The 26,130-nt window shown below is 71.1% G+C and overlaps 3 protein-coding genes across 8 annotated transcripts in view; 1 reads left to right on the forward strand and 2 right to left on the reverse strand.

Annotated features, from left to right (window-relative positions):
- Nucleotides 1–6,691, forward strand: part of PTGDS (prostaglandin D2 synthase) — a 26,247-nt gene extending 19,556 nt beyond the window's left edge. Inside the window, exons 7-8 of one of the 3 annotated variants that reach the window (XM_036022491.1) lie at nucleotides 1,376–1,381; nucleotides 6,679–6,691. The gene's annotated coding sequence lies outside the window, so the exon portion shown is untranslated. Of the gene's footprint in view, nucleotides 1–273; nucleotides 285–1,375; nucleotides 1,382–2,547; nucleotides 2,564–6,678 lie in introns of those variants that run through there. The other 2 variants (XM_036022493.1, XM_036022494.1) reach the window with 2 other exon arrangements.
- ABCA2 (ATP binding cassette subfamily A member 2) overlaps nucleotides 1–18,842 on the reverse strand; it is a 19,829-nt gene extending 987 nt beyond the window's left edge. Inside the window, exons 1-48 of one of the 4 annotated variants that reach the window (XM_036022471.1) lie at nucleotides 18,686–18,842; nucleotides 15,289–15,382; nucleotides 14,992–14,994; nucleotides 14,171–14,282; nucleotides 13,887–14,050; nucleotides 13,018–13,145; nucleotides 12,761–12,871; nucleotides 12,266–12,484; nucleotides 11,511–11,878; nucleotides 11,095–11,254; nucleotides 10,242–10,370; nucleotides 9,989–10,156; nucleotides 9,825–9,921; nucleotides 9,393–9,566; nucleotides 9,197–9,299; nucleotides 9,006–9,120; nucleotides 8,698–8,888; nucleotides 8,381–8,531; nucleotides 8,083–8,287; nucleotides 7,788–7,952; nucleotides 7,513–7,693; nucleotides 7,166–7,378; nucleotides 6,862–7,058; nucleotides 6,593–6,775; nucleotides 6,229–6,413; nucleotides 5,933–6,053; nucleotides 5,549–5,731; nucleotides 5,191–5,397; nucleotides 4,832–4,934; nucleotides 4,409–4,728; nucleotides 4,124–4,337; nucleotides 3,929–4,034; nucleotides 3,700–3,811; nucleotides 3,563–3,623; nucleotides 3,304–3,478; nucleotides 3,038–3,153; nucleotides 2,813–2,960; nucleotides 2,586–2,709; nucleotides 2,251–2,383; nucleotides 2,053–2,170; nucleotides 1,715–1,893; nucleotides 1,493–1,634; nucleotides 1,289–1,423; nucleotides 1,098–1,201; nucleotides 768–860; nucleotides 564–666; nucleotides 338–475; nucleotides 52–258 (exon numbers count right to left, since the gene is read on the reverse strand). In XM_036022471.1, the coding sequence (XP_035878364.1) occupies nucleotides 52–258; nucleotides 338–475; nucleotides 564–666; nucleotides 768–860; nucleotides 1,098–1,201; nucleotides 1,289–1,423; nucleotides 1,493–1,634; nucleotides 1,715–1,893; nucleotides 2,053–2,170; nucleotides 2,251–2,383; nucleotides 2,586–2,709; nucleotides 2,813–2,960; nucleotides 3,038–3,153; nucleotides 3,304–3,478; nucleotides 3,563–3,623; nucleotides 3,700–3,811; nucleotides 3,929–4,034; nucleotides 4,124–4,337; nucleotides 4,409–4,728; nucleotides 4,832–4,934; nucleotides 5,191–5,397; nucleotides 5,549–5,731; nucleotides 5,933–6,053; nucleotides 6,229–6,413; nucleotides 6,593–6,775; nucleotides 6,862–7,058; nucleotides 7,166–7,378; nucleotides 7,513–7,693; nucleotides 7,788–7,952; nucleotides 8,083–8,287; nucleotides 8,381–8,531; nucleotides 8,698–8,888; nucleotides 9,006–9,120; nucleotides 9,197–9,299; nucleotides 9,393–9,566; nucleotides 9,825–9,921; nucleotides 9,989–10,156; nucleotides 10,242–10,370; nucleotides 11,095–11,254; nucleotides 11,511–11,878; nucleotides 12,266–12,484; nucleotides 12,761–12,871; nucleotides 13,018–13,145; nucleotides 13,887–14,050; nucleotides 14,171–14,282; nucleotides 14,992–14,994; nucleotides 15,289–15,382; nucleotides 18,686–18,751 (7,224 nt within the window). In that variant the 5' untranslated portion in view covers nucleotides 18,752–18,842. Of the gene's footprint in view, nucleotides 1–51; nucleotides 259–337; nucleotides 476–563; nucleotides 667–767; nucleotides 861–1,097; nucleotides 1,202–1,288; nucleotides 1,424–1,492; nucleotides 1,635–1,714; nucleotides 1,894–2,052; nucleotides 2,171–2,250; nucleotides 2,384–2,585; nucleotides 2,710–2,812; nucleotides 2,961–3,037; nucleotides 3,154–3,303; nucleotides 3,479–3,562; nucleotides 3,624–3,699; nucleotides 3,812–3,928; nucleotides 4,035–4,123; nucleotides 4,338–4,408; nucleotides 4,729–4,831; nucleotides 4,935–5,190; nucleotides 5,398–5,491; nucleotides 5,732–5,932; nucleotides 6,054–6,228; nucleotides 6,414–6,592; nucleotides 6,776–6,861; nucleotides 7,059–7,165; nucleotides 7,379–7,512; nucleotides 7,694–7,787; nucleotides 7,953–8,082; nucleotides 8,288–8,380; nucleotides 8,532–8,697; nucleotides 8,889–9,005; nucleotides 9,121–9,196; nucleotides 9,300–9,392; nucleotides 9,567–9,824; nucleotides 9,922–9,988; nucleotides 10,157–10,241; nucleotides 10,371–11,094; nucleotides 11,255–11,510; nucleotides 11,879–12,265; nucleotides 12,485–12,760; nucleotides 12,872–13,017; nucleotides 13,146–13,886; nucleotides 14,051–14,170; nucleotides 14,283–14,922; nucleotides 14,995–15,288; nucleotides 15,383–18,685 lie in introns of all 4 variants that reach the window. The other 3 variants (XM_028505584.2, XM_036022472.1, XM_036022469.1) reach the window with 3 other exon arrangements.
- Nucleotides 18,843–21,293: 2,451 nt separating this feature from the next.
- Nucleotides 21,294–23,123, reverse strand: FUT7 (fucosyltransferase 7). The gene is made up of 2 exons (XM_036022481.1): nucleotides 22,511–23,123; nucleotides 21,294–22,409 (listed from the first exon to the last, which is right to left on the reverse strand). The coding sequence occupies exons 1-2, from the start codon at nucleotides 22,514–22,516 to the stop codon at nucleotides 21,381–21,383; spliced, it is 1,035 nt and encodes a 344-aa protein (XP_035878374.1). The 5' UTR covers nucleotides 22,517–23,123; the 3' UTR covers nucleotides 21,294–21,380.
- Nucleotides 23,124–26,130: the final 3,007 nt, after the last annotated feature.

Consider the following 26,130-nt stretch of genomic DNA (forward strand, 5'->3'; position numbering starts at 1 on the left):
GGAGCCTCCGCTGGCCTGGCCACCCTGACCCAGCCCTCGGGCCCCGCTCACCCGTTCCTCCTCGAAGCTGATGAGGCCCTCGTCCTCGGTGTCCAGGTCCTCGGGCTCCTCGGCCACCAGTGCCCGCAGCTCGGTCGGTGTGGGCCGCGGCCGGAACAGGCTGAACAGGCGGCCTAGGGGGGACTGCAGGGCCGAGGGCGGCTCCGTCTCCTGCTGCTCCAAGTTGTCACTCTGCTTCTTGGCGAAGTTCACAAACACCTGGTGGGCAGAGAGGCAGGTGGTCGGTGGGGGAGGGTCTGGCGGTCAGCGCCCCCCACCCCCCCGCCCGAGCACTCACGTTGTCCAGGGTGGTCTGGCTGACCGAGTAGTCCTCGATGCCCAGCACCCCCACCACCTGCTCCATCTTGCTGAACACTTGCGCCAGCGAGATGCGCTCCGACTTCAGCTGGTACTGCACCTTCGTGTGGTGCCGCTCCTGGGGGCACGGAGGTCCGGAGGTCGGAGGCCGCTCCGGCCCTGCCCCCCGCCCCCCAGGGCCCCGCCCCACCCCGGGCCCCGCCCACCTTCAGCACCGCCTCTGGGAAGTTTCGGTTGAAGAACCGCACCACGTCCTTGACGTTCTGGCTGCTCCTGGTCCTCACCGTGATCATGTAGCCATCTCCAAACCTGCCGGACAGGCCCATGGCCACAGCCCCAACTGCCCAGGGAAGCCGCCCCGCCTGCCCCTGGCTCCACAGCCCGCCGCCTGCCCCGGGCCCTCAGCTCACCGGTTCTTCAGGTGCTGGATGCTGCCCAGACAGCGCAGACGCCCGTTCACCATGATGGCTAGTCGCGTGCACAGCGCCTCGCACTCCTCCATGCTGTGGGCGGGACCACAGGCTAGCACGGGGGCGCGGAGAGGGGAGGGGCGAAGGGGAGGGGTGCGGCGAGGGGAGAGGTGGAGGGAGGAAGGGGAGGGGGAGTGCAGGGGGCGGGGCTGGGGCAGAGCACTGCAGGGGCAGGAGGCGGGGCGAGACGAGGCAGGGGCGGTGCAATGCCGGAGCGGGGTGGGGGAGGGGGGGCGCCATGGGGAAGTGCAGGGGGCGGCGGGTCCACACCTGTGCGACGTCAGCACCACCGAGCGCCCCGTCTTGATGAGGTCCAGGATGAGGTTCCAGAGGAAGCGCCTGGCCTTGGGGTCCATGCCTGTGGTGGGCTCGTCCTGGGGGCGGAGCCAGGCTTAGCGGCTGCACCCCCACCAGCCACCTCGCCCGGGCTCACCGAGAAGACAAAAGCGAAGAGGGCTCACCAGGAAGATAAAGGCGGGGTTCCCGATGAGGGCAATGGCCGTGGACAGCTTCCGCTTGTTGCCTCCGCTGTAGGTGCCGGCGGGCTTGTCCGCGTACTTGGTCAGCTCCAGCTTCTCCAGGGCCCACTTCACCACCTGGCGGGGCAGCAGGCGTCACAGGGCCGTCCTCCCCGCCGGCCCCTCCCGCACCCGGGCGACCCTCACCCGGGCTTCGTCCTTCCAGGGGATGCCGCGGAGCCGCGTGTACAGCTGCAGGTGCTCCCGGGCCGTGAGCTCGTCGAACAGGGCGTCGAACTGCGGGCAGTACCCCAGGCTTTGTTGCACCTGGAGCAGTTCCTTGAGCACGCTGGGGAGGCGGCGGCGTCAGCGCTGGGGCGCAGTCCCCCACCCGCCCAGGCACCGCTCCCGCCCGGCGCGCGCCGGCACCTGTGCCCGTTGACAAAGGCCTCGCCCCCCGTCGTGCTCTCGTCGCCCGTCAGCATCTTGAAGGTGCTGGTCTTGCCCGCGCCATTGACGCCTAGGAGGCCGAAGCACTCGCCAGGACGCACACCCAGACACAGGCGGTCCACGGCCAGGATGCTGCCGATCTTCCGGGACTTGTACACCTATCACGGGCGAGCGCAGGACCGGAGGCTGGCCACGCCCGCCGCCCCGCCCTGGCACCGCCCCTAGCCACGCCCCTTGCAGCCCCGCTTCCACAGCCCGGAACTTAGGAGCAGCAAGGCAGGCCGCAAGGGGCTCCACCCCTCCCGCCATGGGCCCACCTTGGTCAGGTTCTCAATCTTGACCATGTCATTGTCGGCGTCGCCCCGCAGCACTCGCTGCCGCTCGCTGGCCACATCCACATCGTCCTCCACGGGTTTGGTGGACACGGGCATGCGCCTGGGAGACAGAGCGCGCAGAGTCCTGCCGGCGCCCAACCACCCGGCTCCCCCAGCAGCGCGCTCGCCGGCCGCACTCACTGTGGCTGCCGCAGGAAGTTGTACTGGCCCATGATGGTGAGGAAGAAGCCCACGAAGCCCTCCACGGTCATGGCCACCAGCCCCCTGGTGACGATGTCCCACTCGAACGGGGACTTCATCTTGTCGAACTGGCCTGTGGGGCAGCCGGCTCAGGGCCTGTGCCTGGGGCCCTGCGAGCCCCCCTCCGCCTCCCCTCCGGCAGGTCCCTGGTCCCCAGGGACTGGCATCATGCCCCCCGTCTCCGTGCCCCCCCCCAAGGGCCCTGCCGCCCCTGCCCTGCCCCTGCTCCGCCCTAAGGCCCTCGGGACCCCGCCCCCGCCCCGCGCCTGCCGCACCAATCTTGGCGTAGTACTCGTTGAGGTACTCGTTGTAAGCCATCTCCATGAGCCCGTGGCCCAGGTTGTAGTTGGGGAAGATGAGGAAGCAGCTCTTCAGGTAACTGTTGACGACCTTCAGGTCCTGGAGGGTCACAGGGGGCCCCAGGGGGCCGCAGGAGGTCACGGGGGTCGCACGGGTGGCCGCGGCCCAGCTGCCTGCCGTGCCCGCGCCCCGGCCGCCCCACCTTGTCATGCTCGAAGAGTTGCAGCAGGAAGGTGGCCACGGTGGCCGTGATGCCAATGAAGAGGTTGATGACGATGAGAAACACGTAGGCCGAGCTGGGGACCTCGAACCAGAAGGAGGCCGGGTACATGATGGGGGTGATGGACCACCTGCCGGCGGGAAGGCAGGCGCGGTCACCAGGCGGGTGGGCCCCGCGGCACGCCCGCCCCCGCCCACTCCCCCTTACCCGTAGAGCAGGAACAGACAGAGCACCGCAGGGAAGTTGGTGGGCGACGTGTAGGCCGGCAAGTCGAACACAAACAGGATGATGACGCAGCAGGTGGCCGGGACCAGGTAGTTCAGCTACCAGAACAGGGGTGGCTGGTGAGGGGCAGGGGGGAGGGACCCGGGGCAGGGGCGGGGGGGCGGGGCGAGGACCCAGGACAGGGACGAGGGGCCTGGCCAGAGGGGTGGACATCGAGGGAACCCCACCGGCGGGGCGGGAAGGCGCACCATGTCCCACACGTAGTTGGCCAGCCAGTAGATGACGGGGTTGCAGCCGCTGACGAACTGCAGGTGCTTGGCCTTGGTGGACTTCTCGGCCACCAGGAAGACCACGAAGCTGGCCGGCACGAAGGACATGGCCACGATGATGAAGATGGCGATGACCACGTCTGTCCCCTGCAGCCTGGGGGCAAGGCAGCCTCAGGCCTGGCCGGCACCCAGCCCCGCAGCCCCGCCCCGCCCTGCCCCGCCCGGCCCCCACACGTACAGGTAATCCAGGGAGAGGCTGGCGCTGGTCTTGTTCATGGGGTGGTTGGTGACAGTGATGCCTGTGGCACAGCAAGGACAGCCTCAGGGCCCTGCTCCGAGCCAGCCGCCCCGGCCCGCCCACTGCACCCCGCTCACCGTAGGCGGCCGGGTGGCCCTTGCTCTTGGGCAGGTTGGCACGCAGGATGGCGTTGTTGAGGCTGTTAAGGTAGGTGGGCATGCTGTGGTAGCCCTTGTTGTTGTAGAAAACCTGGGGGCAGAGACAGACCCCAAGAGCCCCGTGGGTCCCTGTAGACCTCGGCGGGGGCGGGGAGGGCCGGATCTCATGGGGCACGGGGCACAGGGCCCGGGGCCGGGCGGAGCTCACCTGGGCTGCCCGGCGCACCGCGATCTTCCGCACCATGGCCGGGGCCCCGGCGCCGAAGGAGGCCGGGATGGACTTCTGCACGTTGCCGAAGGTGATGGCCCCGTACCTGGGCGAGGCCGAGGGGCAGTGAGGTCACGCAGGCCGTGGGGGGCTGCCCCTCGCCCAGCGTGCCCGAGTGCCTCCCGTCCGGCTCACCGGTGCAGCCGGAAGCGGTCGGAGGTGAACAGCAGGTACTCGGAGACGTTGTGGCCAGTGATGTCGGTCAGGATGTCGCCCGTGACCACCCGCATCTGGGGCGGGTGCCCGCCCACGCCGCTCGGGCAGGAGAAGCCGGTGCCCTGTGCGGAGCAGGTGCAGCGGACGGGCTCCCGCACCAGGCGCGGCAGGGAGGGCGCGGACGTCCAGTTCTCTGCGGGCACAGCGGGCGGTCAGCGGGGCCCGCTCTGCCCCGCAGCCCCGGGTGGCCGCGAGAGCCCTCACCTGGCCCGGAGGTGGGATGCAGGGAGGAGTTCCAGGCCTGCGGCAGGTCCTCGTCCTGGGACGGCGGGGAGTCGGACGGGGCGGGCGAGGGCGGGGGCGGCACGAAGTTGGACAGGGGCAGCCCCTGCGTGAAGGACTCCAGGCACATGCTGTCGAAGAACCGCGCGGCCAGCAGGCGGGACTCCCCGCTGCTCAGGTTCAGCGTGGACCCCAGGGAGCCGTTGGCCGGAGACTTGAGCACGCAGGTGGCACCCACGCCCGACGGCAGCCGGAACGTGCTCACCAGCTGCTGGGGGCTGGCGTCGGGCGACAGCTGGAAGCTGGGGCACCCGCGACATGAGTCCAGGTGGGGAGATGGGCGCCCCGCCCCCCAGCACTGGAATCAGGCCCCGCCCACCCCCGCTCCCAGGCGGGCGGCCTCACCGGTACTCCTGCCGCTCCTCGTTGGCGTAGGGGATGAAGTTGCCGCGGGGCTGGGTGTAGTTGTGGTACTGGGAGGGGGACAGGACCAGCGGGGGCAGGTCGCCTGGCAGGGGGGTGGGGGGGGGGCAGGGCAGCCTGAGCACGTGCTGCCTGCCGCCCAGACCCAGGCCCCGCCTTCCCAGCACCCCTAGTGCCCAAGCAGGGCCGGGCCCAGGGAGGCGGGAACCCCCCGGGGCCGCCAGTCTCAGACAGAGCGGGGGTGGGTCCCCCAAGTGGCTCAGGAGGAGGCCGGAGCCACAGTCCCGCGGGCGGGTGGGACACCAGCCCCGCCGCCCCTCTGCGGGGCCGGGCCGCCCTACCGATCTCGGGGACGGAGAGGGCCACCGTCATGGCCACGCAGACGAACAGCGCGGGCAGCAGGATCTGAGAGGACAGCGCCTTGGAGTTGCGGCGGGCGCAGTGGAAGCGCTTCACCAGGAGCCCGTGGAACTGGCGCACCTTCAGCCACCAGCCCTCCAGCTTGCGGCTGCCCTGGCCCGCCCTGGAGAGGGCCTCCGCCTCCGCGTCTGCGCGGGGAGGCGGGGCTCAGCCGGCCGCTCCCCGCCCCCTCCCAGCCCCCCTCCCGGAGACGCCCCGCCTGCCCGCCCGGCCGCCCACCACCTTGCAAGCTGACGTTGTCGGGGTCCTGCAGGTTGTTGAAGAGGGGGTGGTAGTCACCACAGACGTCGGCATACCCGGCTCCCTCGTCCCCGCGCGCAGAGCCCACGGAGGACGCAGACTGCAGGGACGCCTGGGACTGGGCCAGCCCCGCGCACCTGGCCAGGTTGCCCGCGTGCGCGTCGCCCAGCGCGGCCAGGCCCTCCGTCCCGGGCAGCGCGTCCTTCCCGGACTCTCTCATGTCTGCCACGGAAGAAGGCAGGGGGCTCAGCAGGGCCTGCCCACGCGGGCCTGCCCGGGACCCCAGGCTCACCCCCGGGAACCCTAGGTCCCCGCTCCCACTCAGGACCCTGGGCCTCCAGAGACAGGGGAGGAGTGAGGACCCTCGGGGGCACGTCGAGGCCGGGTGGGGTGGGGCTTGTCCGCCGCTCGGGGGGGCCTCACCCGCCTCGCTGTTCTCCAGCGACTGGTCCTCCTCGGACACCTTCAGGAACACTTCCTCCAGCGTGGTGTCCATCAGCCCGAAGCTGCTCAGGTGTAAGGAGTCCAGGCTGCACTCCAGGTGCTGTGAGAGGTGGTGCGGGGTGAGGCAGGCAGCCTGGGCCCACGCCCTTCCCCGCCTCCCCGTCGGAGGCCCCGCCCCTTCGCCGTAGCCCCGCCCCTCGGCCGTAGCCCTGCCTCCGCGGCCCTACCCCCACACCCTCGGGCCACCCGCAGCAGCCCCGCCCTGCCCCCCACACCTGGAAGAGGCGCTCGAAGGCCCCCTTCTTGGCGGCCTCACTGGGCAGGATGTAGGAGAGCTCGGTGCTGGTGTCGGAGACCAGGAGGCAGGAGGCCACGTGCTTGCGGATGAACTGGGACACCTGGGGCTCGGAGCAGCTGCTCAGCGGGGCCCGGCCCGGCGGGCTGGACGTCAGCGCGGGCTCTGGGAGGGCAAGGGAGTGGGAGGGGCTTCACTCGGGGCCGCCGGCGCGAGACCCTGGCCTGGGGAGAGCGCGGGCCAGGCCGGCGGACCCAGCAGCCCGCACTCATGGGGCAACGCGAGGGTGCAGCCGCTCTACGTGGTTTTGGGAGCAGGGCCCCGGGGGCGGCCTCGGCACAGACCTTGGGGGCCGCCGGGCTCGGCAGGACGCTTGACCAGTGTGAGGCGGTAGCCGTCCCCGTAGGCGCCTTTGAGGAACAGCGGGGAGCCGCAGCACCTGAGCTTCCCGTGGGAGATGATGGCGATGCGGTCCCCGAGCAGGTCGGCCTCGTCCATGTGGTGGGTGGACAGGAGGATGGTGCGGCCTGCGGAGGCCGGGATGGGGTCAGGAGGGCGGGGCCGGGTGGGGAGGCAGGGGTGCACACCCCCGCCGGCCCGGCGCCCCGCTCACCTGGCTTGTACTTCAGGATGAGGTCCCAGATGGCGCGGCGCGCGTAGGGGTCCACGCCAGCCGTGGGCTCGTCCAGGATGATAGCGCGGGACCCGCCCACGAAGGCAATGGCCACGGAGAGCTTGCGCTTCATGCCACCGGACAGCGTCTGCACCAGCGAGTGCCGCTTGTTGGAGAGCTCCAGGTCTTCGATCATTCTGAGGGCGCGGCAGAGAGCTAGGGACCGAGGCTGGGGGCGCCCCACCGCCTGGGCCGGAGCCCCGCCTCAGACCCCGCCCCAGGCCCGCAGCCCCGCCCCACGCACTTGTCCATCTCCTTGCGGATCTCCGCCTGCGCCATGCTCTTCAGCCGCGAGTAGAACCAGAGGTGCTCCTCCACCGTGAGCCGGTCGAAGAGCACGTTGTGCTGGGGGCACATGCCCAGGTTCTTGCGGATCTCGTCCATCTCCGTCCGGATGTCGTGCCCGTAGATGGTGGCCGAGCCGGACGTGGGCGGGAACAGGCCCGTGAGGATAGACCTGGCGGAAGGTGAGGAGGGCACGGCGGGGAGGGGGGGGGGGGGGCGCAAGGTCACAACCCCCACCCGCTCCAGGAAGCCCACCGGCCACCCACCCACAGGGTCAGGCCCGCGGGCCTGCCCCCGGACACGCACATGGTGGTGGTCTTGCCGGCCCCGTTGTGGCCCAGGAAGGACACCACCTGGTTCTCGTAGAGGTTCAGGCTCAGCTTATTCAGGGCCAGCTTCTTGTCGTTCTTGTAGATCTTGGTGAGCTTGTCCACGCAGACCACCAGTGGCAAGTGGGTGGGCTCTTCCTCCATGCCCCGAGTCTCCTCTGCACCAGGGCCCCGGGTCAGCGCCGAGGCTGCCCGGGGGGCCCCGAAGCCCAGGGACTGACTGCCCCAGCCCCACCCTGGCGCCCGCCTCACCCAAGCGCCGGTTCTCCATGGCACAGGCCTGGTCCTCCTCCATGACGCTGAGGCGGGGGGCGTGCGCCCAGGGCCAGCTCCACTCCCACGCCTCTGCCCGCCCGCTGCCCAGCCAGTAGGACTTCTGCAGTGGAAAGTACCAGGGCCGCGGCAGCCCGTACATGCCTGGGGGTTGGAGGTGGGGGGCGGCTGACCCAGGGCCTCGGGCTAGTGGCCATGTCTCCCCCAAGGAGCCGCGGCCCACCCTCACCCCACCCTACCCTCACCCCACCCCGTGGAAAGGGTGGGCTGGCACCTGGGTGCACGGCCTCGATGTACCACGTGAGCACGCCGTAGACCACGGCGTCCACCATCAGCATGGTGACGGCCAGGAGCAGGTTGAAGTCGTCCCCCTCCACAGGCGACTGGCTGAACGTGTGCCACTGGATGCCCACGCCCGCCACCTCGTACAGGGCGAAGTACTTGGAGCCCAGGCCAAAGGCTGTGGTGGACATCAGGGACTGAGGGAGGGGACAGCGGTGTGAGCGCAGCAGGGACGGAGGCTGGGCCCGCCCCGTCCCCACCCCACCCTGCCCCGCCCCCGTGACCCTCACCGCGATGCACTTCTCGAAGGCGGTGATCTTGTCATGGGCCACCTCCTCTCGGATCGCCACGTACATGTAGGGCACGTAGCTCAGGAAGTAGATGATGCCGCCGCAGGCCGAGGCCAGCTTGGCCTTGGAGTACAGCACAGACACCAGGAAGCTGGTGGGGCAGACACGGCCACGGGCTGTCAGCCACGCTGGGTCCCCGCGCTGAGCCCCAGGCCGCCTCCCCGGAGCTGGCAGGGGGGCTGTTGCTCCGCTGACCCCCCGGGAGCACCAGCAGGCCACGCCCCCCACCCCGCCCACGGCAGCCACGGGGCTCTCACCAGAACATGATGGTGGCCACGGCGTAGACAGCCAGGAAGAGCCAGATGATGAGCACGTGGCTGTGCATGAGCACCTGGCCGTACTTGAGGATGGCGGTGAGGGCGGTCACGGAGATGGAGAGCTGCACGAAGCCTGTGATGAACCAGGCCACCCAGTGCACGGCGTTGTCCAGGCCCATGGTCTTCATCACCTGAGGCCGGAGGGCAGGCGCAGGCGGCCTTGGGCATGGGCTGGGGAAAAAGGGGCCTGCGCGGCGGCCCCCGCCCCCGCCCCCGCCCCTCCGCGAGCCGCGAGCCCCGCCCCCCACCTCCTTCAGCCGGTGCTCCTTCTCCGCCACGATGTGCTGGATGGTCATGGCCACCGAGTACACCCAGGAGATCACCATGCACAGCGGCATCATGTGCTCGATGACGAACAGGAAGCTGGGGCGGGAGGCGGGGTGTGAGGGGAGGGCTGGTCCGTGCCAGCCCCGCCCCGGGCACCCCACACTGCACTCACTCGTCTCGGGTGTAGCAGGGGTAGGGGAACATCTGGACGTAGCTGCCCGGCTCCACCACGTCGTGCCCCACGAATGTGTTGATGATGGCGCGCTCTATCATGTCTGTGGGCGGGGTCAGCCGTGGGCGGGGTGAGCCGTCAGCAGTGCCGCCGGGCCTCCCCCGACCCAACCCGGGGCCCCGGGGGTGGTCCTCACCCTGGATCCAGACGAAGCCGTAAAGGAAGTAGAAGCGCCCACCGGTGTTGGGCCCGGGCCGCCAGTAGGCCCGGCGGATCTCGTTGGTTTTCTCGGTGAAGCTGGAGTTCTGGCGGATCTTATAGTGGACGTGGGGCGGCAGGGAGCCGTCCTTGCGCGTCTGGAAGATCACGCCTGGCACAGGAGGAGGGGTGCGGTGGGGGTGGGAAGGGGGTGGGGCGTGGGAGGGTCTGGAGTAGGTAAGGAAGCTGGGGGGGGGTACGAGGGGCGGGGCCACGGTGGGCGGGGTCAGGTGGCGGGGAGTCAGGGATACGGGGAGGGGCTGGGGCTGCAGGAGGAGGGGCAGGGGGGACCTGACTGCAGGAGCAGGTAGGTAGGTGGGAGGAGGAGGAGGAGGGGCTGGGGCCGCACGCCCCAGCGACCGGGACTCACTGGCGAACACGGTGACGTTGTCCTGGTAGGCTTGGTTCAGGGTGTAGTTGACGATGCTCTCCTCGTCCGGGAAGCCCTTGAAAATGTCCACGCTGACCTGGGGGGAGGGGCGTCGTTGGAGCGGGCCGGGGCACCCGCGGAGCCCCGGGGGCCGGCCGCCCCACCTTGGACATGAACTGGATCCAGCCGCAGGCCGCGTTGTCGATGGTGTCCAGCTGCTGCAGGAGGGCCGAGCCGTTGGGCAGGGAGAAGTTGCTCTGTCGCAGGGCGGGCGGCAGGTCCTCCAGCGACAGGTTCAGCGCCTCGGGGTGCAGCCGCAGCTCCGCCACGTACTGGGGGGATAAGATGGGCTCAGAGGGTGGCCTGCGCCGCCCACCACCCAGGACAGCCAGCGTGGGCTCCCCGCGGCCCCGGCACCTGCTGCAGCCAGCGCAGGTGCTGCTGAAGCCGGCCCTGCTCCAGGAAGCTCCGGATCTCGGCCGAGATGTTGAGCCAGACCTGGGCGTAGTGGGTCACGTTGCCTACAAGGGCAAAGGTCTCGTTGGCCTGCAGAGGGTGAGGGCATGGGCTCACGCAGGGACCCTGGCCGGCGGGGGGTTCTCCACCCCCTGGCCTCCCCCACGGTGGGCACCAGCCACCCGCCACCCCCCCTGGTAGCTCCAAGCACCCCTCCAGCCCTGCCTTCCTGCACTCCCCCTGAATCTCACTCCGCACCCCTTCCAGGGCGGAGTGGTGCCGGTTCCTCTGCCTCACCAGCGGTGCCGGCCCAGCTCCTCCCTCAGACCCCTCTGCACACCCCTCGGGCGGCCCTGACGCCTGGTTCTCATGTCTCCCCACGCTCGGCCTCTCCCCTCCCTGGGCCATTGTGGCCCTGCTTTCTCCCTGTCCCAGACGGGACTTCTCCCCGGGAAGGGCCTTGGACACTGTGGCCCCAGCCCCCGGGGCTACCGGGCCCACATGTCGCCCACTGGGTGCTGCTCTGGGAGGAGAATGCAGGCTGCCCCTCTTCCACGCCACCAGCGCGGACCGGCCCTGGCCACACGGAGCCAGGCCAGGACCTGGTACCACACCAGCCGCTCTAGTGCACCCCCACGGCGGCCCCCGGGGACCCCTGCACCTCGGTCCCTCAGGACCCCATCAGAGGTCGGGGGCCAGGGCTGCACCCCTCCCCCGCGCAGCAGTCTCGGCCTGCAGAGCCCTCCCCCAGCTCCTCCAGCGGCTGCCCCAAGAGACTCGTGCAGCTGGAACCCCTGCGCGCAGACTCGCGCACCTTGAGGATGACGCGATCCGCCTCGGAACCCGCGGGCGCGTACAGGATCTTGGGGTTGCTGGTCATGAGGTGCACCAGGAGGCCCAGGTTCCGCTGTTCCTTGCTCGTGAAGCCCAGGGAGCTCATGTTGCCCCGCCGTAGCGCCTCTGGCTCAATGGTGCTGGGGCGGACAGCGGTGGGGGTGGGGCTTCAGGGTGGGGGTGGTGTGGGCGGGGCCTCAAGGGTGGGAGCCGGCACTCGGGATAGGGCGGGGCGGGGCATTGGGCGGGGCTTCAGAGGGGGTGCCGGGTTGAGGCCTGGAGTCCGGGTGGACTGCAGGCAGGGGGTGTGGAGGATTCAGAGCACTCCTTGGGACCCGGTCCCACCCCATCTGCCTGTTCACCCCCACCGCCACCCTTCCCCTGCCTCGCACCTACCGGTTGTTACCACACAGGATGGGCTGTAGGGCGGCCCAGAGCTGCACGAAGGCGGAGCACTGGCCCTGCAGGCCGTCCGAGGAGGCGGGCGCCGCAGCGGGCGAGGCCCCCTCCTCCGCCGTGGCGTTGGAGCCCGTGCCCGCCCCGCCCCCTGTGCTGTTGGCCGCCCCGCCGGGACCGCGGGCCGGGGCTCCGGGAGCCCGGTGGGCGCAGGCGCCCTGGGGCAGCAGCAGGGCCAGGGCCGACAGGACGTCCACGTCCCGCAGAGCCTTCTGGGCGTCCAGCAGGTCCTCCAGCAGGGCCTGCAGCCGCCGCGGGGGTGGCGGCTGTGGCTGGGGCACCGATCCGTTGGGGGTGTCCAGGCCCAGCTGAGGGGAGATGGGCAGGTGGGGACGTGCAGGCCCAGGGGAGGGACGGGGCTTAGGGCTGGTGGACAGGTTGGGGACTGAGTCGGGGTGGAGCTGGGAAGGTACTAGCAAGGGGGCCCTGGCTGGGAGGAGGGGCTGAGGGAGAGTCTGCAGCCCAGGGGTGAGCGGAGCCGCGGCCGGGGGCTGGGAGAGACAGACTGGAGCGAGGGGGCAGGGTGGGGCGGGGGTGTGAGCCGTGGCATCGTTGGAGGGTGCAGGGTGCCCAGCCACAGGCGCCCACCCCCACCCCCTGCTCCCCCTGCACAGCCACAGGCCCCCGGGAGCTCCAGCACCGCCTCCGGCCTGGACATCAGACCTCGGGCCAGCTGGCAGGCAGCGCCTCCTCACCTGCTGGGCGATCTTGGCCACGTCCAGCTGGTTCTGGAGCTCCGCCGCCAGCCCAGAAAAGCGCCGGGCGCGGGCGGTGGCCTGCCCGCCGCAGACCGCATCCCGGTAGCCCCGCAGGGCTGGCAGCTGCCCCCGGGGCACCGAGAGGATGCGGCCCAGCGCCCCGGGGCCCGGTGCGCACGTGAGCTGCTCTAGGAGGGTGGGGGCCATCAGCAGCTCCTGGGGGCGGGTGCAGGGAAGCCGTTGGGAAGGAGCCCCCCAGCCAAGGGCACCCGGGTCCCAGCCCAAGATGGTCTCAGACCTCACTGCCCCACCCACTGCACCAGGTCCGGGGTGGGGTCCATACACACCACCACTATCCCGCCCCCCCATCCTAGCCACGGACTCTCAGGGCCCTCCCTCACCCCCAGAAGCTGCCCCTTTCCATACCTGCCAGGCAGAAACACCCACCCAGAGACGGGGGCAGCCCCCCTTCCCACTACCAGGCCCCCTCACCTCCAACCGAAAGAGGGAACTGGTACGTGGGGGGCCCCAGGGTTGCTGACCCCTGGGGAGGCCTGACTCCATGTCCAGGGTAGGCGAGGGGCCGAAGAGCAGGTGATAGACCTGCGGTGGGAGGGGGCATGGCTCAGAGCCCCGCACGCCCCTCACCCGGGCCCTGCAACCAGGGGAGGGCGGACGGGGCGGCCAGGTCTGCAAGCCAGCCGCCCCGGAGAGCGGAGAGCCCGGCGCCGGTGCCGCCCCCGCCTCACCTCGGGCACGTCCACCTGGGCAGCCAGCAGGGCCTGGGCCGTGCTGTTAGGCAGCGACAGGTTCTGTGTCAGGAAACGCCACAGCTCCCTTGGGTCCCTGGCCACCGAATCCAGAGAGAAGGAGGAGGCTGGACAGGCAGAGGGTTGGGGCTGAGGGCCGGCTCTGAAGGGGCTTGGAGCCGAGCCCCCGGCCCCACAGCCCGGCCACCGTGGGGGGCAGCTCGGCAGGCCCACCCAAGTGCTCGGGGGACTCAGAGCCACTGGGGGGCAGGGACCGGCGATTTTCAGCCTTTGTCACCTCACGGCACCTGTTTGCTAAGGACTGAGATTCTGAGGCACACCAAAAAATACGTTTTTCGTTGATCTCACAGTTAAAAAAATTGGTATAATTTTGACTCATTCATACCAGACGGTTATTGTTGTGTTGGCTGTTGTCATTTAAAAAAAAATTTATTGGCTGATGAGAGAGAGAGCAGGGAAACCCTGACGTGTTGTCCCACTCACTGGCGCACCCATGGGTGGCTCCCTGTGGGAGCCCCTGGCTGGGGCTCAGACCCGCACCCCGGGTGCATCAGGACGGCGCTGTAGCCAACGCGCTGCCCGAGCAGGGCTTGCTGTCACTTTTTTATTTGACCATCTAAGGGAAAAGAGGGCAGTACCCCAGACCGAGCTGTCAGCTGTGGCACGTTTCAAAACTTCCCGCGGGGCACCGGGAGAAAGTCGCGGGTCCGGATGGAGGGCCCGAGGCGCAGCCCCGGCCTGTGGCAGGGCGCCACCGCGCTAGGGCTCAAACCCAGAGCCTGGGCCTGGGCTCCCCGCCGCGCATGCGCGCGCGCGCACAGGCGCCGCGCGGCCCTCCCGGGACACACCTGCAGGCCTGTCCGCGCGGCGGTCCCAGGTGTCGGGGCCCGAGCTGAGGGCCTCCAGGTGCTGGCGCAGGGCCTCCAGCTCCGAGCCCAGGCTGGGCCGCTCTGGGTCGAACAGGTTGCCCTCCTGCACCACGCGGTCCAGGCGGTCCAGCAGCTGGGTGACCCTGCGGGGGCGGGGGGGGGGCGCCACGGGAGGTCAGCCGCCGGCCGCCGGCCAGGGGTGGGGGGAGGGGAGGCGGCGGGCGGCGGGCGGCGGCTGGGGGCGGGGGGCGGCGCTCGCTCACGTGGAGTTGGCGTACTGCAGGAAGCCGAGCTCGTCCCGCTGGCCGTCGGGGCACAGCGACTGCATGACGGGCAGGATCCCGGCGGAGGTGAGGGGTGCCGCGGTGTAGAAGGCTGGCGGGGGCGGGGCGGGCGAGAGAGCCGCGGACAGGGGCGGAAGGCAGAGAGCAGGAGGAAAACAGAGGCCGAGAAGAGAAGTTTATAGGAAGTCGGGAGGGAAAAGCAGCTTCAGGCGGCAGACTGGGGAACAGAGGCCCGGGAGCTCCGGTGCGAAGGACCCCGGCGGGTCAGAGGTCGAAAGGCGACTCGCCACCCCTGCCCCACAATTCCCGGAGCCTCCCTCTTCCGCCAGCCAGCCAAAGCCAGGACACCCTGCCGCCCTCCCCCCGCCCTCCAGGGGTGGCATGGCCCTGCGAGCCCAGGGGGGTCTGTGGGCCCTCCCGCTGGGCAGCGACCTCTGACCCCTCTGGCCAGCTGGTTAGCAAAGTGAACGCGGGTGCCCGCAAGGCTCTCACGAGGGAGCGTCAGCCCAGGCCGGCCCAGGGGCCCCAGCGCTGCCAGGCAGGGCCAGCAGCCCCCGGGAGAGGGGGCACCCTGGGAGCTGAGCCTGGAGCCCTGGAGGCCCGGGTGGCCCAGCCCCTCACTGCCAGCACCTCCGTCCCCTCCCTGGAGCCGGCCGTCCCTGACAGTGGGTAGGGCAGGGAAGGGCTGTTAATGCAAGCAGGGGTCGAGGCGGGGAGTGCTTAAGCCGCACCAGGAGGCCCCCCAGGACCCTCCTGCAGCTGCGCCTGGGCCAGCAAGGAGGCGGCGGCCGCTCACTTACAGACTGCATGCAGGCGGCGAGGAGGACAAGAGACCATGCAGGGGGGTGGGCGGAACAGAACAGAGGAGAACAGTGAGGACCCGGCGCTGGCGGTCACCACGGCCGGCCGCACCCTCCAGTCCGGCCAGGAGGCGTGGCCGGGGGCCCCTCCGGGACAGGCTCGCAGACTGCATGGGCTGGCGGGCTGTGGGATCCGGACGCACACGTGTGGTCACGTGCACACAGGACAGGCGTGCATGGTGCCGGAGGGCCTCCTGCCCCACCCCCCAACCGTGCCCTGGGCCCCCGGACCCTCACCTTCCTTCACAGAGATGGTGGGCTTCTTCTGCCGAAGCCCCAGCAGGATGAAGAAGAGGACCAGGGGGATGAAGATCTCGAAGGCCAAGACCCACTAGAAAGGGCGGGTGGAGTGAGGCCGCCTGCCCAGGGCGCGCCAGGGGAGGCCCGCGCCACCCTCTCTCTGCGGGCGGACGCCCTCCCCGAGGACCCGCCCCGCCCCCACGTGCTCCTCCGGGGGCCCCAGGAGGTCACCCCTTCCTTAGAGGGCCTTTCAAAGGGCCAGAGGGGCGCGGCTGTCTGGCCCCAGGGAGACACGGGCCTCTGTCCCACCCGGCTCTTGTTCTGCCGGCCACACTGAGGGCTGGCAGGGCCAGCCAGCACACTGGCAGGCCACTCTGACCCCTGCAGGTGCCTGGCTCCTCTTCTCCCCCACCTGCAGGGTCTAGCCCAGGCACCTGGGCTCCTTGGAAGACATGCGCAGGGGTCTGTGAGCCCCTGCCCTGGTCCCGGCCCCTGGCCCTCACCCCAGGCTGCTGGGCTGGGTGCAGCAGCCCAGCCCGGCCCGGCCACTGAGTACCGTTCCTAGGATGGCCCCAAGGATGGCCGCCCCAGACGGGGCACCAGGCGGAGCCCTGCTGGGACCTGCTCTGAGTGGGGAAGAGCTGCCAGGGCCCCAGGTCTCCGTGCCACCTGGACGTGGGAAGGGCTCCACGGCGCCACCCCCGCTCTCAGCCCAGAGGGTGGGGGGGTTGGGGGAGGGCAAGGGGGAGGCCTTGGCCAGCTGCTCTAGGGGGAGCCCCTGCCCTGCCCTTCCCACCCCCAGACCGAACGCAGACTCCAGAGGCCCTTCCCAGCAAGCTCTGTCGGGCCCGGGGGGGCGGGCGGGGGGAGCCCCAGCCCCGGGTGGGGCAGCTGCTGCTGTGTGCGCTGCACTTTGACTTTGACTGACAATGGTGCTCTGTGGTCTGGAACGCCCGCCCCAGCCTGTGCCAGCCTCCACCCGCTCCCCGAGCCAGGACCCAGCCCCGGGCTGGCGGAGGAGGCATCGTGGGCACCCACAGGGCCGGCGACAGGCGCACGCCACACGCCAGTGAGGGTGGCTGTGTGCAAGCGGCCACTCAGGAAGCCCGGGTCACGACCTGCCGGCCCCACCCACACCCGCCCTGCCACCGGGCACCTCCACCAAGTAACTGCAGCAACAGGCCTCCGCCTCCTCATCACCATAGCAACGGCTGCACAGGAGCTGCCGGAGGAGAGGCCTGCTGGGCAGGCGGAGGGCGGGTGGCCAGAGGGGCATCTGGTTACAGGCAGGCAGCACTGGTCCGGCCCCACCTGGGTGTCCCCTGCAAGGGGGGGCAAGCCCTGTCCTTGAAACCAGCCCAGTGCCCCCATGCTGTCCCTGGGGCCTGGGTGCCCACCCTGGCCCTAAGCCCTCTCCTGCTGGGTCAAGGGCAGAACAGATGAGACCTCAGGATGGAGTTGCCGCCTCCCACCCCAGTGACTTGGGGACAGTCATCCAGTCCCCCTGCCAGACGCTGCCAGTGGCACCAGGCTAGGCCCATGTCCCACTGGGCAGGGGCAGGCCACACCCACAAGCGGAGAAACCGAGGCCCAGAGCTTGGGAGGAGGAAGCAGGCAAGGCCTGGGGGCCCTTGGCCCCTGCCCTGCAGACCCGGCCTTGCCCAGGGAGTGCACGCCGGCGAGGCAGCCGGCCCGTGGGGCACAACCCCTGCTGGCCAGGTACTGGCATCCGACACTGCAGCCCAAGACCCTCCTGGGCAGGGAGGGTCCGGCAGGGCCGCGCCCTGAACCCGCCAGCCCTGGCCCCAGAGCACCAGCCGGCGGGGACCCCACCAGCAGCGGCAGGCCTGGGACCTCCACGTGGCCCACCCGGCGCCTGCAGCCACGGTGGGGCAGGGGCAGGGGAAGGTTCTGGGGGGTGGCCAGCCTAGCAGGTCAGGGCCACTCCTGGGTGTAGGACCACGGGCACCTCCCACCAGCTTGCCCGGTGCCCTGCCACCCTGCCAGCCACCGCTCCCTGAGCCTTGGGGTCCCTGTGGACACAGGGGCCATCATTCCAGCCTCTGCCCCAGCTCCTGGGGGGCCCTTCCTGCAAGACCGGGGGTGGGGGGACAGGGGCTAACACTCACACGTGCCCACACCCCATTCCCCGTTCTTCTCCTGAGACCTACTCTGCTGTCCCCCGTGGCCCAAAGCCCGAGGGGGGGGGAGCTGCATCAGAAGCGGCCCCAGGGCTGCAGGCCTGACCTAGCGCCAGCCGGCTCCGGGCGCCCTAGGCAGCCAGTGTACCCGGCCCTGGCTGCCCGCCAGGGCCAGGTGCCCAGGGGAACCCTGCCAGGCTATGGTGATGCCGGCCACCCTGCCCTGGCCGCAGCACCGGGTTTCTCACTGTGCACTCCGGGGCCCGTCTAGGAGACCCAGGCGGGAGCCCAGAGGCCCCCAGGGCCAGATGGGACGGGCGCCTCCTGGGCCTGGGTGGGCAGCCGGGTGCCTCCTCCTCAGGCTCCCACTCGGGACCCTGGCCTGCTCTGGACCCATCCTGGAAAATCCCCACGCGGAAACCCAAGCTGCCCAGGCCTCTTGGATGCGGGCTGCTGCCCTTCCCGGGGCCGGGTCCTGAGGGCCGGCGTGACGACATCCACCCCGCCCCGGCCCTGCTCCTTGCACGAGGCTTCTGCCTCTGACAGCAGCTGTGCCCTGAGCTCTGAGACAGCGACCCCACAGCAGACCTTGGCCCCCAGAGGGGGCTGGCTGGGGGGGTGGGTCACAGAGTGAGCAACCTCAGGGAGGGCGGCCCCAAAGGACAAAAGGGTGCAGGGACTCGGGCAGCCGAGGCTGGCACAGCAAGGACGTTCCCAGTGGTGAGAAAGCAGTCACAGTCCGGCCCGTGGACATGGGGGGAGGGGCAGAGGGCGGGCCTGCCCAAGGGCAGAGGAGCAGTGCTGGCGGGGAAGGGGCAGGGTCCCTGCAGGGGCCGGGCCCAGGGACTGCGGAGCCTGGATCAAGTACCCCAGGCCAGCCCTCTGTCCTGGGGACCAGGGCCTCCTGTGACCCCGGGGTCCCCGGGCCGCCTGTGCCCCCACCCCCGAGGCTGGCCCTAGATAGCGCGCTGCGGAGGGCGCTCGTGACTCAGCCGAGCACCGCGAATGTCAGCGGGCGCGGGCGGCGGGCTGGGCACGGCAGATCCCCCTCCCTGGAGGCCAGAGCTCAGGCAGGGGCGCACGGGGCCTGACTGGAAAGGGATTGTGGCCCGGCGTCCCTCTGGCGCCATCCCCCGCTCCAGCCTGGGGTCTGCGCGCTCCCGGCTTGCCGCACGTGCGCGCGGGGAGCGCGCCACTGGCCCCGGTGCGCGCGGCCTCGGCTGCCGGCAGGCCCGCGGCGCGGGGTCGCTCACCGGGCTCCGGCGTTTCAGCGTCACGTTCTTCCAGAGCAGCAGCTGCAGCTGGTGCAGGAAGCCCATGGCGGGGCCGCGCCCCGACCGCCTCCGCGCCGCGGCCAGCTCCTCTGCGCGCCCCGCCGGCCCGGCCGCCCGCCTCGCAGCTCGGCATCGCCCGCGCGGGGGCGGGGTCTCAGCGCCCGGGACCGGTTCGCGCTGGCTCCGCCCCGGCGGCGCGGCGACAGCCACTCGCGCCAGCCTCCCGTCCGCGTCACCCCCACTTAAAGGCGCCGCGCTGAGGCGCTGCCCCACCCCCGGCCCGGTACCTCCTGCACCGGACCCGCCTCCCCACCCGGGCAGCTCCTGGGGCGCTGTCCTGCCACGGGGGCCTTCCCGGTCTCCCTCATCTCGCCAGGCGTTGAGATGACGGCCCGAGCGCCCACACGTAAACCCAGACCTCCGGCTCACCCCTTCTTTCTAGGATGCTCTTCTCCCAGCGCGGCCAGGCCCTCGCGCGAGCCCGTTCTCGCTGGGTCCTCCCGCAGGGGCACCCCAAGGTGGTTACTGGCCCCCGCGGGCGCTCTGAGCGGCCGCGGGGGGAGGTTCAGCCCCCGCCAGGTCAGCACCTCCGCCGCCTTCCTCGCAGTAGTGGTGGCAGGCACTTGGGCTGGACATCTAAGAGCCGGTCCCGGTCCCTGCCGGCTCACTTGGGGAGGGGAGGCCACCTGGCGCCCTGGATGCCGGTGCCACCTGGGAAGGGGGTCCCCTGCCCTCCAGACTTCCAAGAGTCAACGTCCACCCAGCCTGGAGCTTCCAGAGCTGCCCCCACAGCGGGGGTGGGGCTGCAGGGGAGCTTTCTGCCCCTGCGAGTTTCCCGTGTCCCCCGGGGAGTGAGCCACATGGTGACTCGGGGCAGGGGAGCCTGGCCGGGTTCCGCCAGGAAGAAGAGAAGGGACCCGCTGGCCCCAGAACCGCCCTGTGCGGCGGGGCAGGCGGGGCCCCTGGGGGGACTGGGCTGCCCCTCTGTGAGCAGCTCGCTTTTGTCCCCGTGTCCGAGGGCGAGTGGACGCCGCGGGGGTGGGGTGGTACCTACTGGACGAGAGAGTCCTTGCTTGCAGCCCTGCCAGCGTGGCCAGGAAGGTTGCAGGGTCAATTCCCGAGGTGGCCAGCAGGGGGCAGGCGGGCCCCTGCACCACAGGAGGCCGGGTGCGTGGCTCTGATGCCTCCTCCCCTGCCTCAGTTTCCCCACTTGTGAGTGGGAGCGGTGGGTCACGTGATGGCCAGTGTCTGGGGTGCAGATGGAGGCCGCACCCGACACTGACCGGCAGACCTCGCGGGCTGAAGCTCCCCACCCCTCCCACCTCCTCCTCCTCCGAAGTGGGAGGAGGCGCAGCCGGGGCAGGTGGGCAGCGCAGCCCCCCACCCACCCCACCGTGTGGCTGAGGACACTTCCTTCTCCCTGGTCAGCACGTGGGGGGAGGTCAGGGCCGGAAGTCTCTGGCAAGGCTTTCCCACAAGCCCCCGCCAAGAAGGAGGGCAGCTTCCTGCCTCCTCCACCCACTGTTCCAACCCCCCCCCACACACACACCTAGGGCAGGGACGCGTCCCGAGCCCTGTCACAGAGGCTCGGCCCCCTGGGGCCCCTGCCAGCGCCCCCAGAATCTCGCCACCACTCTCTCTTCTCCCTCGGCCACCTGCCTCGGGGGCCCTCCCTGCCACGCGGCCCCCAGCCACCTGGCCGAGGGAGCCTCAGCCCCCGCCTGAGAGTGAAACCCCGGGGCCTCCCAGATGGGGCGCCTTCGCCCCCAAGCAGGTTCCTGGCTTCACCCCTGCTGTCCAACCACTTGGTCTTTTGGGGGTCAGGGAAGGCTCCCCGACTGGGGGCCATTTGGCGGGGCACTGAAGGAAGTCGGGGGAGGGGAGGGGGCGGAGCCACACGGGGCAGGGCATCTCAGGCAGAGGGAGGGCAGAGACCGTAAGGCAAAGCAGTCGGGTCTTGGGGAGGGTCGGGTCGAGGAGGGCTGCCGGCCGGCCAGGGGGCAGCTGTGTGGGGAGCTGCATGGGGCCCCGTGCCTCCCAGACCTCACACGTGGCACTCTTGGCCTTTGTTTCTTTATTGACCGATGGCCCCTTGCTGAGTGGACCGCAAAGAGCCCAGAACCGCCCGGCCGGGTTCGCTCGCACCTTGCCCAGGCCTGCCCGGAGCTGGTTCGAGTGGGCAGTGCAGCAGTGCACCCTGGGCCGGGGGCCTCGGGTACCGAGGGGGCTTGGGGAGGCAGGTTTCCCCACCCCCCCAAAACCCACAGGGTGGCAGGTTCCCAGGGCCCCAGGCTCTGCCTCCAGCCTGTCTCAGCCTCACACCCCCACATCCCCGGGTCCAGGCATGGCAGCCTTGATCTGCCCCAGATCTGACCGAGTAGGGAAGGAGGGCCTTAGCAACCTCTCCTCTGATCCGCCTCCAGTACAAACACCCCCGTTAACTCCCTCGCTGTTCTCGCCTCTGCCCCAAATGCCCGCTCTAATGCCCATCAGCCTCCTCCTCCAGGCAGCCTGCCCGGACCGGCCCACTCTTCCCTCACCCTTGCACCCTGGCCTCTGACTCCTGGCGGCTGCCTGTGGGGCCGATGCCCAGTGGTTTGACCTGAACACCCAGCTGCCCACCCACGCCGCCCGCCCCCAGCCGTCCTCCCTTGCCCCCTGTGCCCGCTGGAGCTCAGGCCTGCAGCCAGCCTTGGAACCAGCCCTGGAGGTCCTGGTAGACCTGGTCGCGAGGCAGGTGGGGGTAGTGGGTGCAGACGGCACAGAAGCGCTCCCGCCAGTCGTCGAAGAGCCGCACGCGCAGCTGGTCGCGCCAGGCGAAGTAGCGCCGGTACTGGCTGCCGTTCATGCCCAGGAGGAAGGCGGCCAGCTCCCGGGCCGAGGCGAAGTCCTCCACGTGCACGAAGGCGTCAGCCGGTGCGAAGGCCTCGTAAGTGGCCCTCGGGGGCCCCAGCACCACGGGCACGGCGCCGGCCGCCAGCGCGTTGTGCCAGAACTTCTCGGTGATGTAGTCCGGGTGCTGCGAGTTCTCGAAGGCCAGGTAGAAGAGGTACCGGGCCACGGTGGGCAGCAGGCAGGTGGTGCACAGCGGCCGCCGGCTGGCTCGGCCGAACACGTCCACCGGCAGGTGGGGCGCCAGCTGCCGGTACAGCTGCACGCGCTGCTGCCGCGCCTGGAAGTTGCTGACCACCCAGGCGGCCACCCCGTTCTTGGCCGGCAGCGGGGGCGCGGGCCCCTGGCGGGGCTCCAGGCGGCCGTAGGGCACGAAGATGTCCGAGTCGCGCCGGTAGCTCAGCACCCAGTTGAAGATGCCGCGGAGATGGCCGAGGCCGTGCGTGTGGCTGGGCGACTCCATGGACGCCCACACCCAGGGCTGCCCGCGCGGGCCGCTCAGCAGGGGCAGGCGGGCCCGCCGGGTCTGCAGCTCCCGGTGGTGGAAGACCACAGCGTCGGCGCTGGGCAGCAGGCTGCGGTTGGTGCTCAGGCAGCAGTGAGGCACGCCGTAGCTGGCGCAGGTGTTGCGGGGCAGCTCGGGGGGCCGGCTGGCAAAGGGCCAGTGCCAGATCAGGATGGTGAGAGTGCGCTGCGGTGCCGGGACCCCCCCGGGGGCCCACCGGAGCAGCCACAGGATCCAGAGGGCGGTGAGCAGGGCCGCCCCGGGCCAGGCCCCCCACGGCCCGACGCCTCTGGGCAGAGGCACACCCTGTGCGGGACGCAGGAGGAAGAGAGGCTGTGTCCCCGAGCCGCCCACGGCCCGTCTCCCAGCCCCAGCCCCCCCCACCCCGCTGAGGACCAGACCCTCACCGGCATGGTTCGTCCACGGCTCCCAGAAGCAGTCACCCAGGAAACCCAGGGCCCTCAAATCACGGCCGCCGCCAGGCAGAGCCCTGAAATCACAGCTGTGTGCTGCACTCGGCTGCACCTGGAAGTGAGCTCCTTTCATCTGCCCTGGATGAAGGAAACCGGGGTGCCTCCCACTCGCCCCCGCCCTGCCCCACCCCGCCCCGAAGGTGACCTTTGGCATGAACCACCGGCCTCACCCTGCCCACCCCCTCCCCCCGTCCTTGGGCTGCTGGAAGGGGCGGTTACAGGAGGGGTGCCGCGCTGGACCCAACTCCGTGCGCCCCAACGCTGCTGGTCTCTGGGTGGGCACAGGGGGCCGGTGCAGGGGTGCCGCTCAGCCTCGGGGAAGGGGACCCCACCCTTGAAGGGCTCCCCAGAAACTGAGGTCCCGGTCCCTGCCCTGCACCCAGGCCTGGGCCCCCCCCGCCCCCGGGCGAGGCAGGCACGCTTCCCTCGGCGACCGCACCGAGCCCCTGCCAGCGCCGCCCCTGCGGCTGCGGTGTCGCCCGCTTCCCCCGCTCGCGACCTGCTGGGCTCTGCCCGGCCCGGGCCCGCCGCCCCGCTAGCCCGCTGCGCTCAGTCAGCTCCCTGCCGTTGCTCCTCCTGGGGCCGCCCCACCCGCCCCTGCCCTTCTAGAACATCTGGTGCCAGGATTCAGATCCCCAGAGAGGGGAGTCCGTCCTGAGGCCGCAGGGGCGTCTGTCCAGCCAGGGCCCTGGACGTGCCCGCCGTGGGCAGTGGTCAGGCTGGGCCTGGCCCCTGTGCGCCCTGCGGGGCCTTTCTCTCCCGCTCTGGGACACGTCTGAGAAGAAGCCCCAGGCTGGGGGCAGGCCCAGGGTCCCGGGTGGGAGGGACAGAGCCTCAGCCAGCAGGTCTGGGGGGTGGGAGCACTTCCCCTGGGGGCTCCAGCCCCCGTCCTCCTGGCCCCCAGCTCAGGATGAGGGTGGGGGCCGGAGGGGGCTTTCCAGGCTGGAAAGGGAAGCGGCCCTGTGTCCCTGACACGGGGGGCAGGGGCTGGCGCCTGTGCCAGGAAGAGGAAGGCTCGCGTCCAGGGCCCTGCTCCTCCCCCACCCCCAGCCCGCCTGGGTCCCAACCTGGCCGTCCAGTTCCTTCCCCTTTTGCTCTGGTTCCTCCGAGCCGGAGCCACGGCCGGCCGGCGTGGTCGGACGTCCCCCAGCCCCTGCGGCTCCTCACCCTCTGCCTGGGTGGTGCCCGTCAGCTGTGTCCACCTCACCCGGACTCTGGTCTTGTCCTGGGCGCGGGAGGGCCGGCCCGTCGGGGGGGCCCCGGCCTCGCGTTCTGGAGGCCTCAGGCCGGGCAGGATCTTGGGGACCGGGGCCAGATGTTGCAAAAAGAAGAGCAACCAGCAACTGTCCCTGGGACAGCCGCCCCATGCTTCCTGGGGGGCCTGCGCCCGCCCCCTCTCCTGCCGTCTGCACCCCCCCCCAACTGCTCTCAGGGAGGAACCAGGAGCTGGTGGCGGACCCACGGGGGGGACACGGGCGGCTCCAGAAGGGGGCAGTTTGGCCCCTCAGAGGCCCCCCGCCCCCGGCAGAGCCTCGGAGCTGCGGCGGCACCTTGCGCAACCTCGGAAGAGGGGAGGGTGGGCTGTGGGACCTCCTGGAAACCCAGCAGCCAACCCTGGGTGCTGGTGCCCACGGGCCTGGCTCCCTGCTGGCCAGCACCGGCGGCTGCAGAGGGCGCGTGGCCGCCACCGGCCCTGCCTTCCCAGCCGCCCTGGTGTTTGGGGCGATGACCGCAGGGGCACCAAGCCTTTGGTGCCGCCTGGCATCCGTGCCCTGGCAGGGGACCCCAGGGGAGCCACGCCCTGCCCCAGGCCTTGCATCAGCCCACTGCACCTCCCTGTGGTGGCGGGCACTGCGAGGGTGGCGGGCACACAGGAAGGAGCTGATCCTGTCACAGCCTGCGAGCGCCCTGGCTTCTGGCTGCCAGCGCTCTGCCCTTCCTGTTTGCGCGGCCAGGCCAGCCGGGACCCTTGCCGCGGGCCCCGCCACACCCCAGCCTGCTGCCTTCCTGGGTGGATTCGAAAGAGCCCACGACCTCCGCACGGGCTCCGCCGCTCCCCTGACGCGGCCTGCCCCTGGGCTCCCGCCTTGGGGCCCCGCGGTGGGAACCCGCTGGCTGGGAAACGGGGCTCTGAGGTCTGGCCCAGAAATGGGTCAGAGCACGAGGCTCTCAGAGGAGAGAGGAGAAGGTGAGAGAGAGCTGAGTCAGAGGGGAAGTGGGGGCCTCGTCCTGCCGGCTCCTCCCCGGGCCCGCGCCTCGCCGGGATGCAGAGGGCACCCGGCTCCCAGCCCGTGAGCGGCTCGGACCCGAGCACCCACCGTCGCTCTGCGGCTGAGCCCCTGGCCGGCCACGGGGCTGACTGCCTAATGGGTGCCGGAGCCGGCGGGATGCGGGGGCACGTCTCCAGAGGGCAGGCAACTAGCCTCCTGGCCACCGCCCCCCACAGACGATAAGCTGCCCAGCCCCCGACCAAGGGGGGCCTCGGAGGGGGCCGGGGCCCCAGGGCCTCGCTGCCCACCTGCGCGCTCCCAGAGTGGGCCTGCACAGGGCAGCGAGCAGCCAGGCGCCCGAGGCCCCCTGGTGGCCGGGCTCCAGAGCCACCTGGGTCCTGGGAGTGAAGGCGGCAGGGGGAGCCCGAGTGCAACTTATTCCCAACCAGAGGGGGGTGGGCGGAGCGTCGTTCAGGCTGCCCCTCAGGGAAGGTGGGTGCGCCAGGGCAGGGTGCAGCCGAGGGGACACCGCCAGGGTGGTGCCGGGGGCCAGTGTCCGCAGGCGGGGCAGGTGCGTTCCCTCTGCCTTGAGTGGCACCGCCTGAGCCCAGGGGTGCCCTGCAGGCGCCAGCCCCTCCTCTCCGACACCCTGTCCTCGCCACCCGGGCTCGGAGCCCGGCCGCGTCCCCCTCCGGGAGGAGCGCCAGGACCTGCCGGGGGCTCCTCCAGCAGCTGCCGGTGCCGCACCCCTCTGCTCCACACTCAGACCCAAGGCCCTGCCCCCCCACGCCGCACAGCAGGGGTCAGGGGCAGGTCTGCGGCCGGGGGATTCAGAACCCTCACCTGCGTGGAACTGGGGCCCCAGAGCCCCGTGGAGCCACAGCCTCCCCGAGCCCTAAACCTGGCCCACCCCGGGGGCCCGTGGTGGGGGCTGGAGGAGTCTGGACAAAGCGGGGCTGGCTCTGTCCGGTGGAGCCCGAGGCCGGCGGAAGCCCTGGAAGCCGGGTGGGCAGCAGGGTGCTGGGGGACCCCCCTTCCTGGAGGGCCCAGCCCCTGCCTGCCCTTCTCGGGCCCAGGCACACGGCTCCCTCGAACTGGAAGAGGCACCCCCTTTTCGAGGGCCCTGGGGAGTGGGCGGCAGGGAGGCTGGGGGGGGGGTTGCAAACCCCCGAGGAGGGAGAAAGACAGGACACGCTGGGTGGCCACTCTCCACCCCAGTCAGGGCAGCAGGGGTGTGGAGGCGAGTCTCAGGACCCCAGGGCCTGGGCCCAGAGCTCTGGAGGGACCCCCGGCCCCAGCTGGGCGAGACAGGCTGGCCGGGACCAGACCCAGCGGCCTTCACCT

This window comes from Phyllostomus discolor, chromosome 3 (genome assembly GCF_004126475.2).
Source record: "Phyllostomus discolor isolate MPI-MPIP mPhyDis1 chromosome 3, mPhyDis1.pri.v3, whole genome shotgun sequence".
Lineage (NCBI taxonomy): Eukaryota > Metazoa > Chordata > Mammalia > Chiroptera > Phyllostomidae > Phyllostomus > Phyllostomus discolor.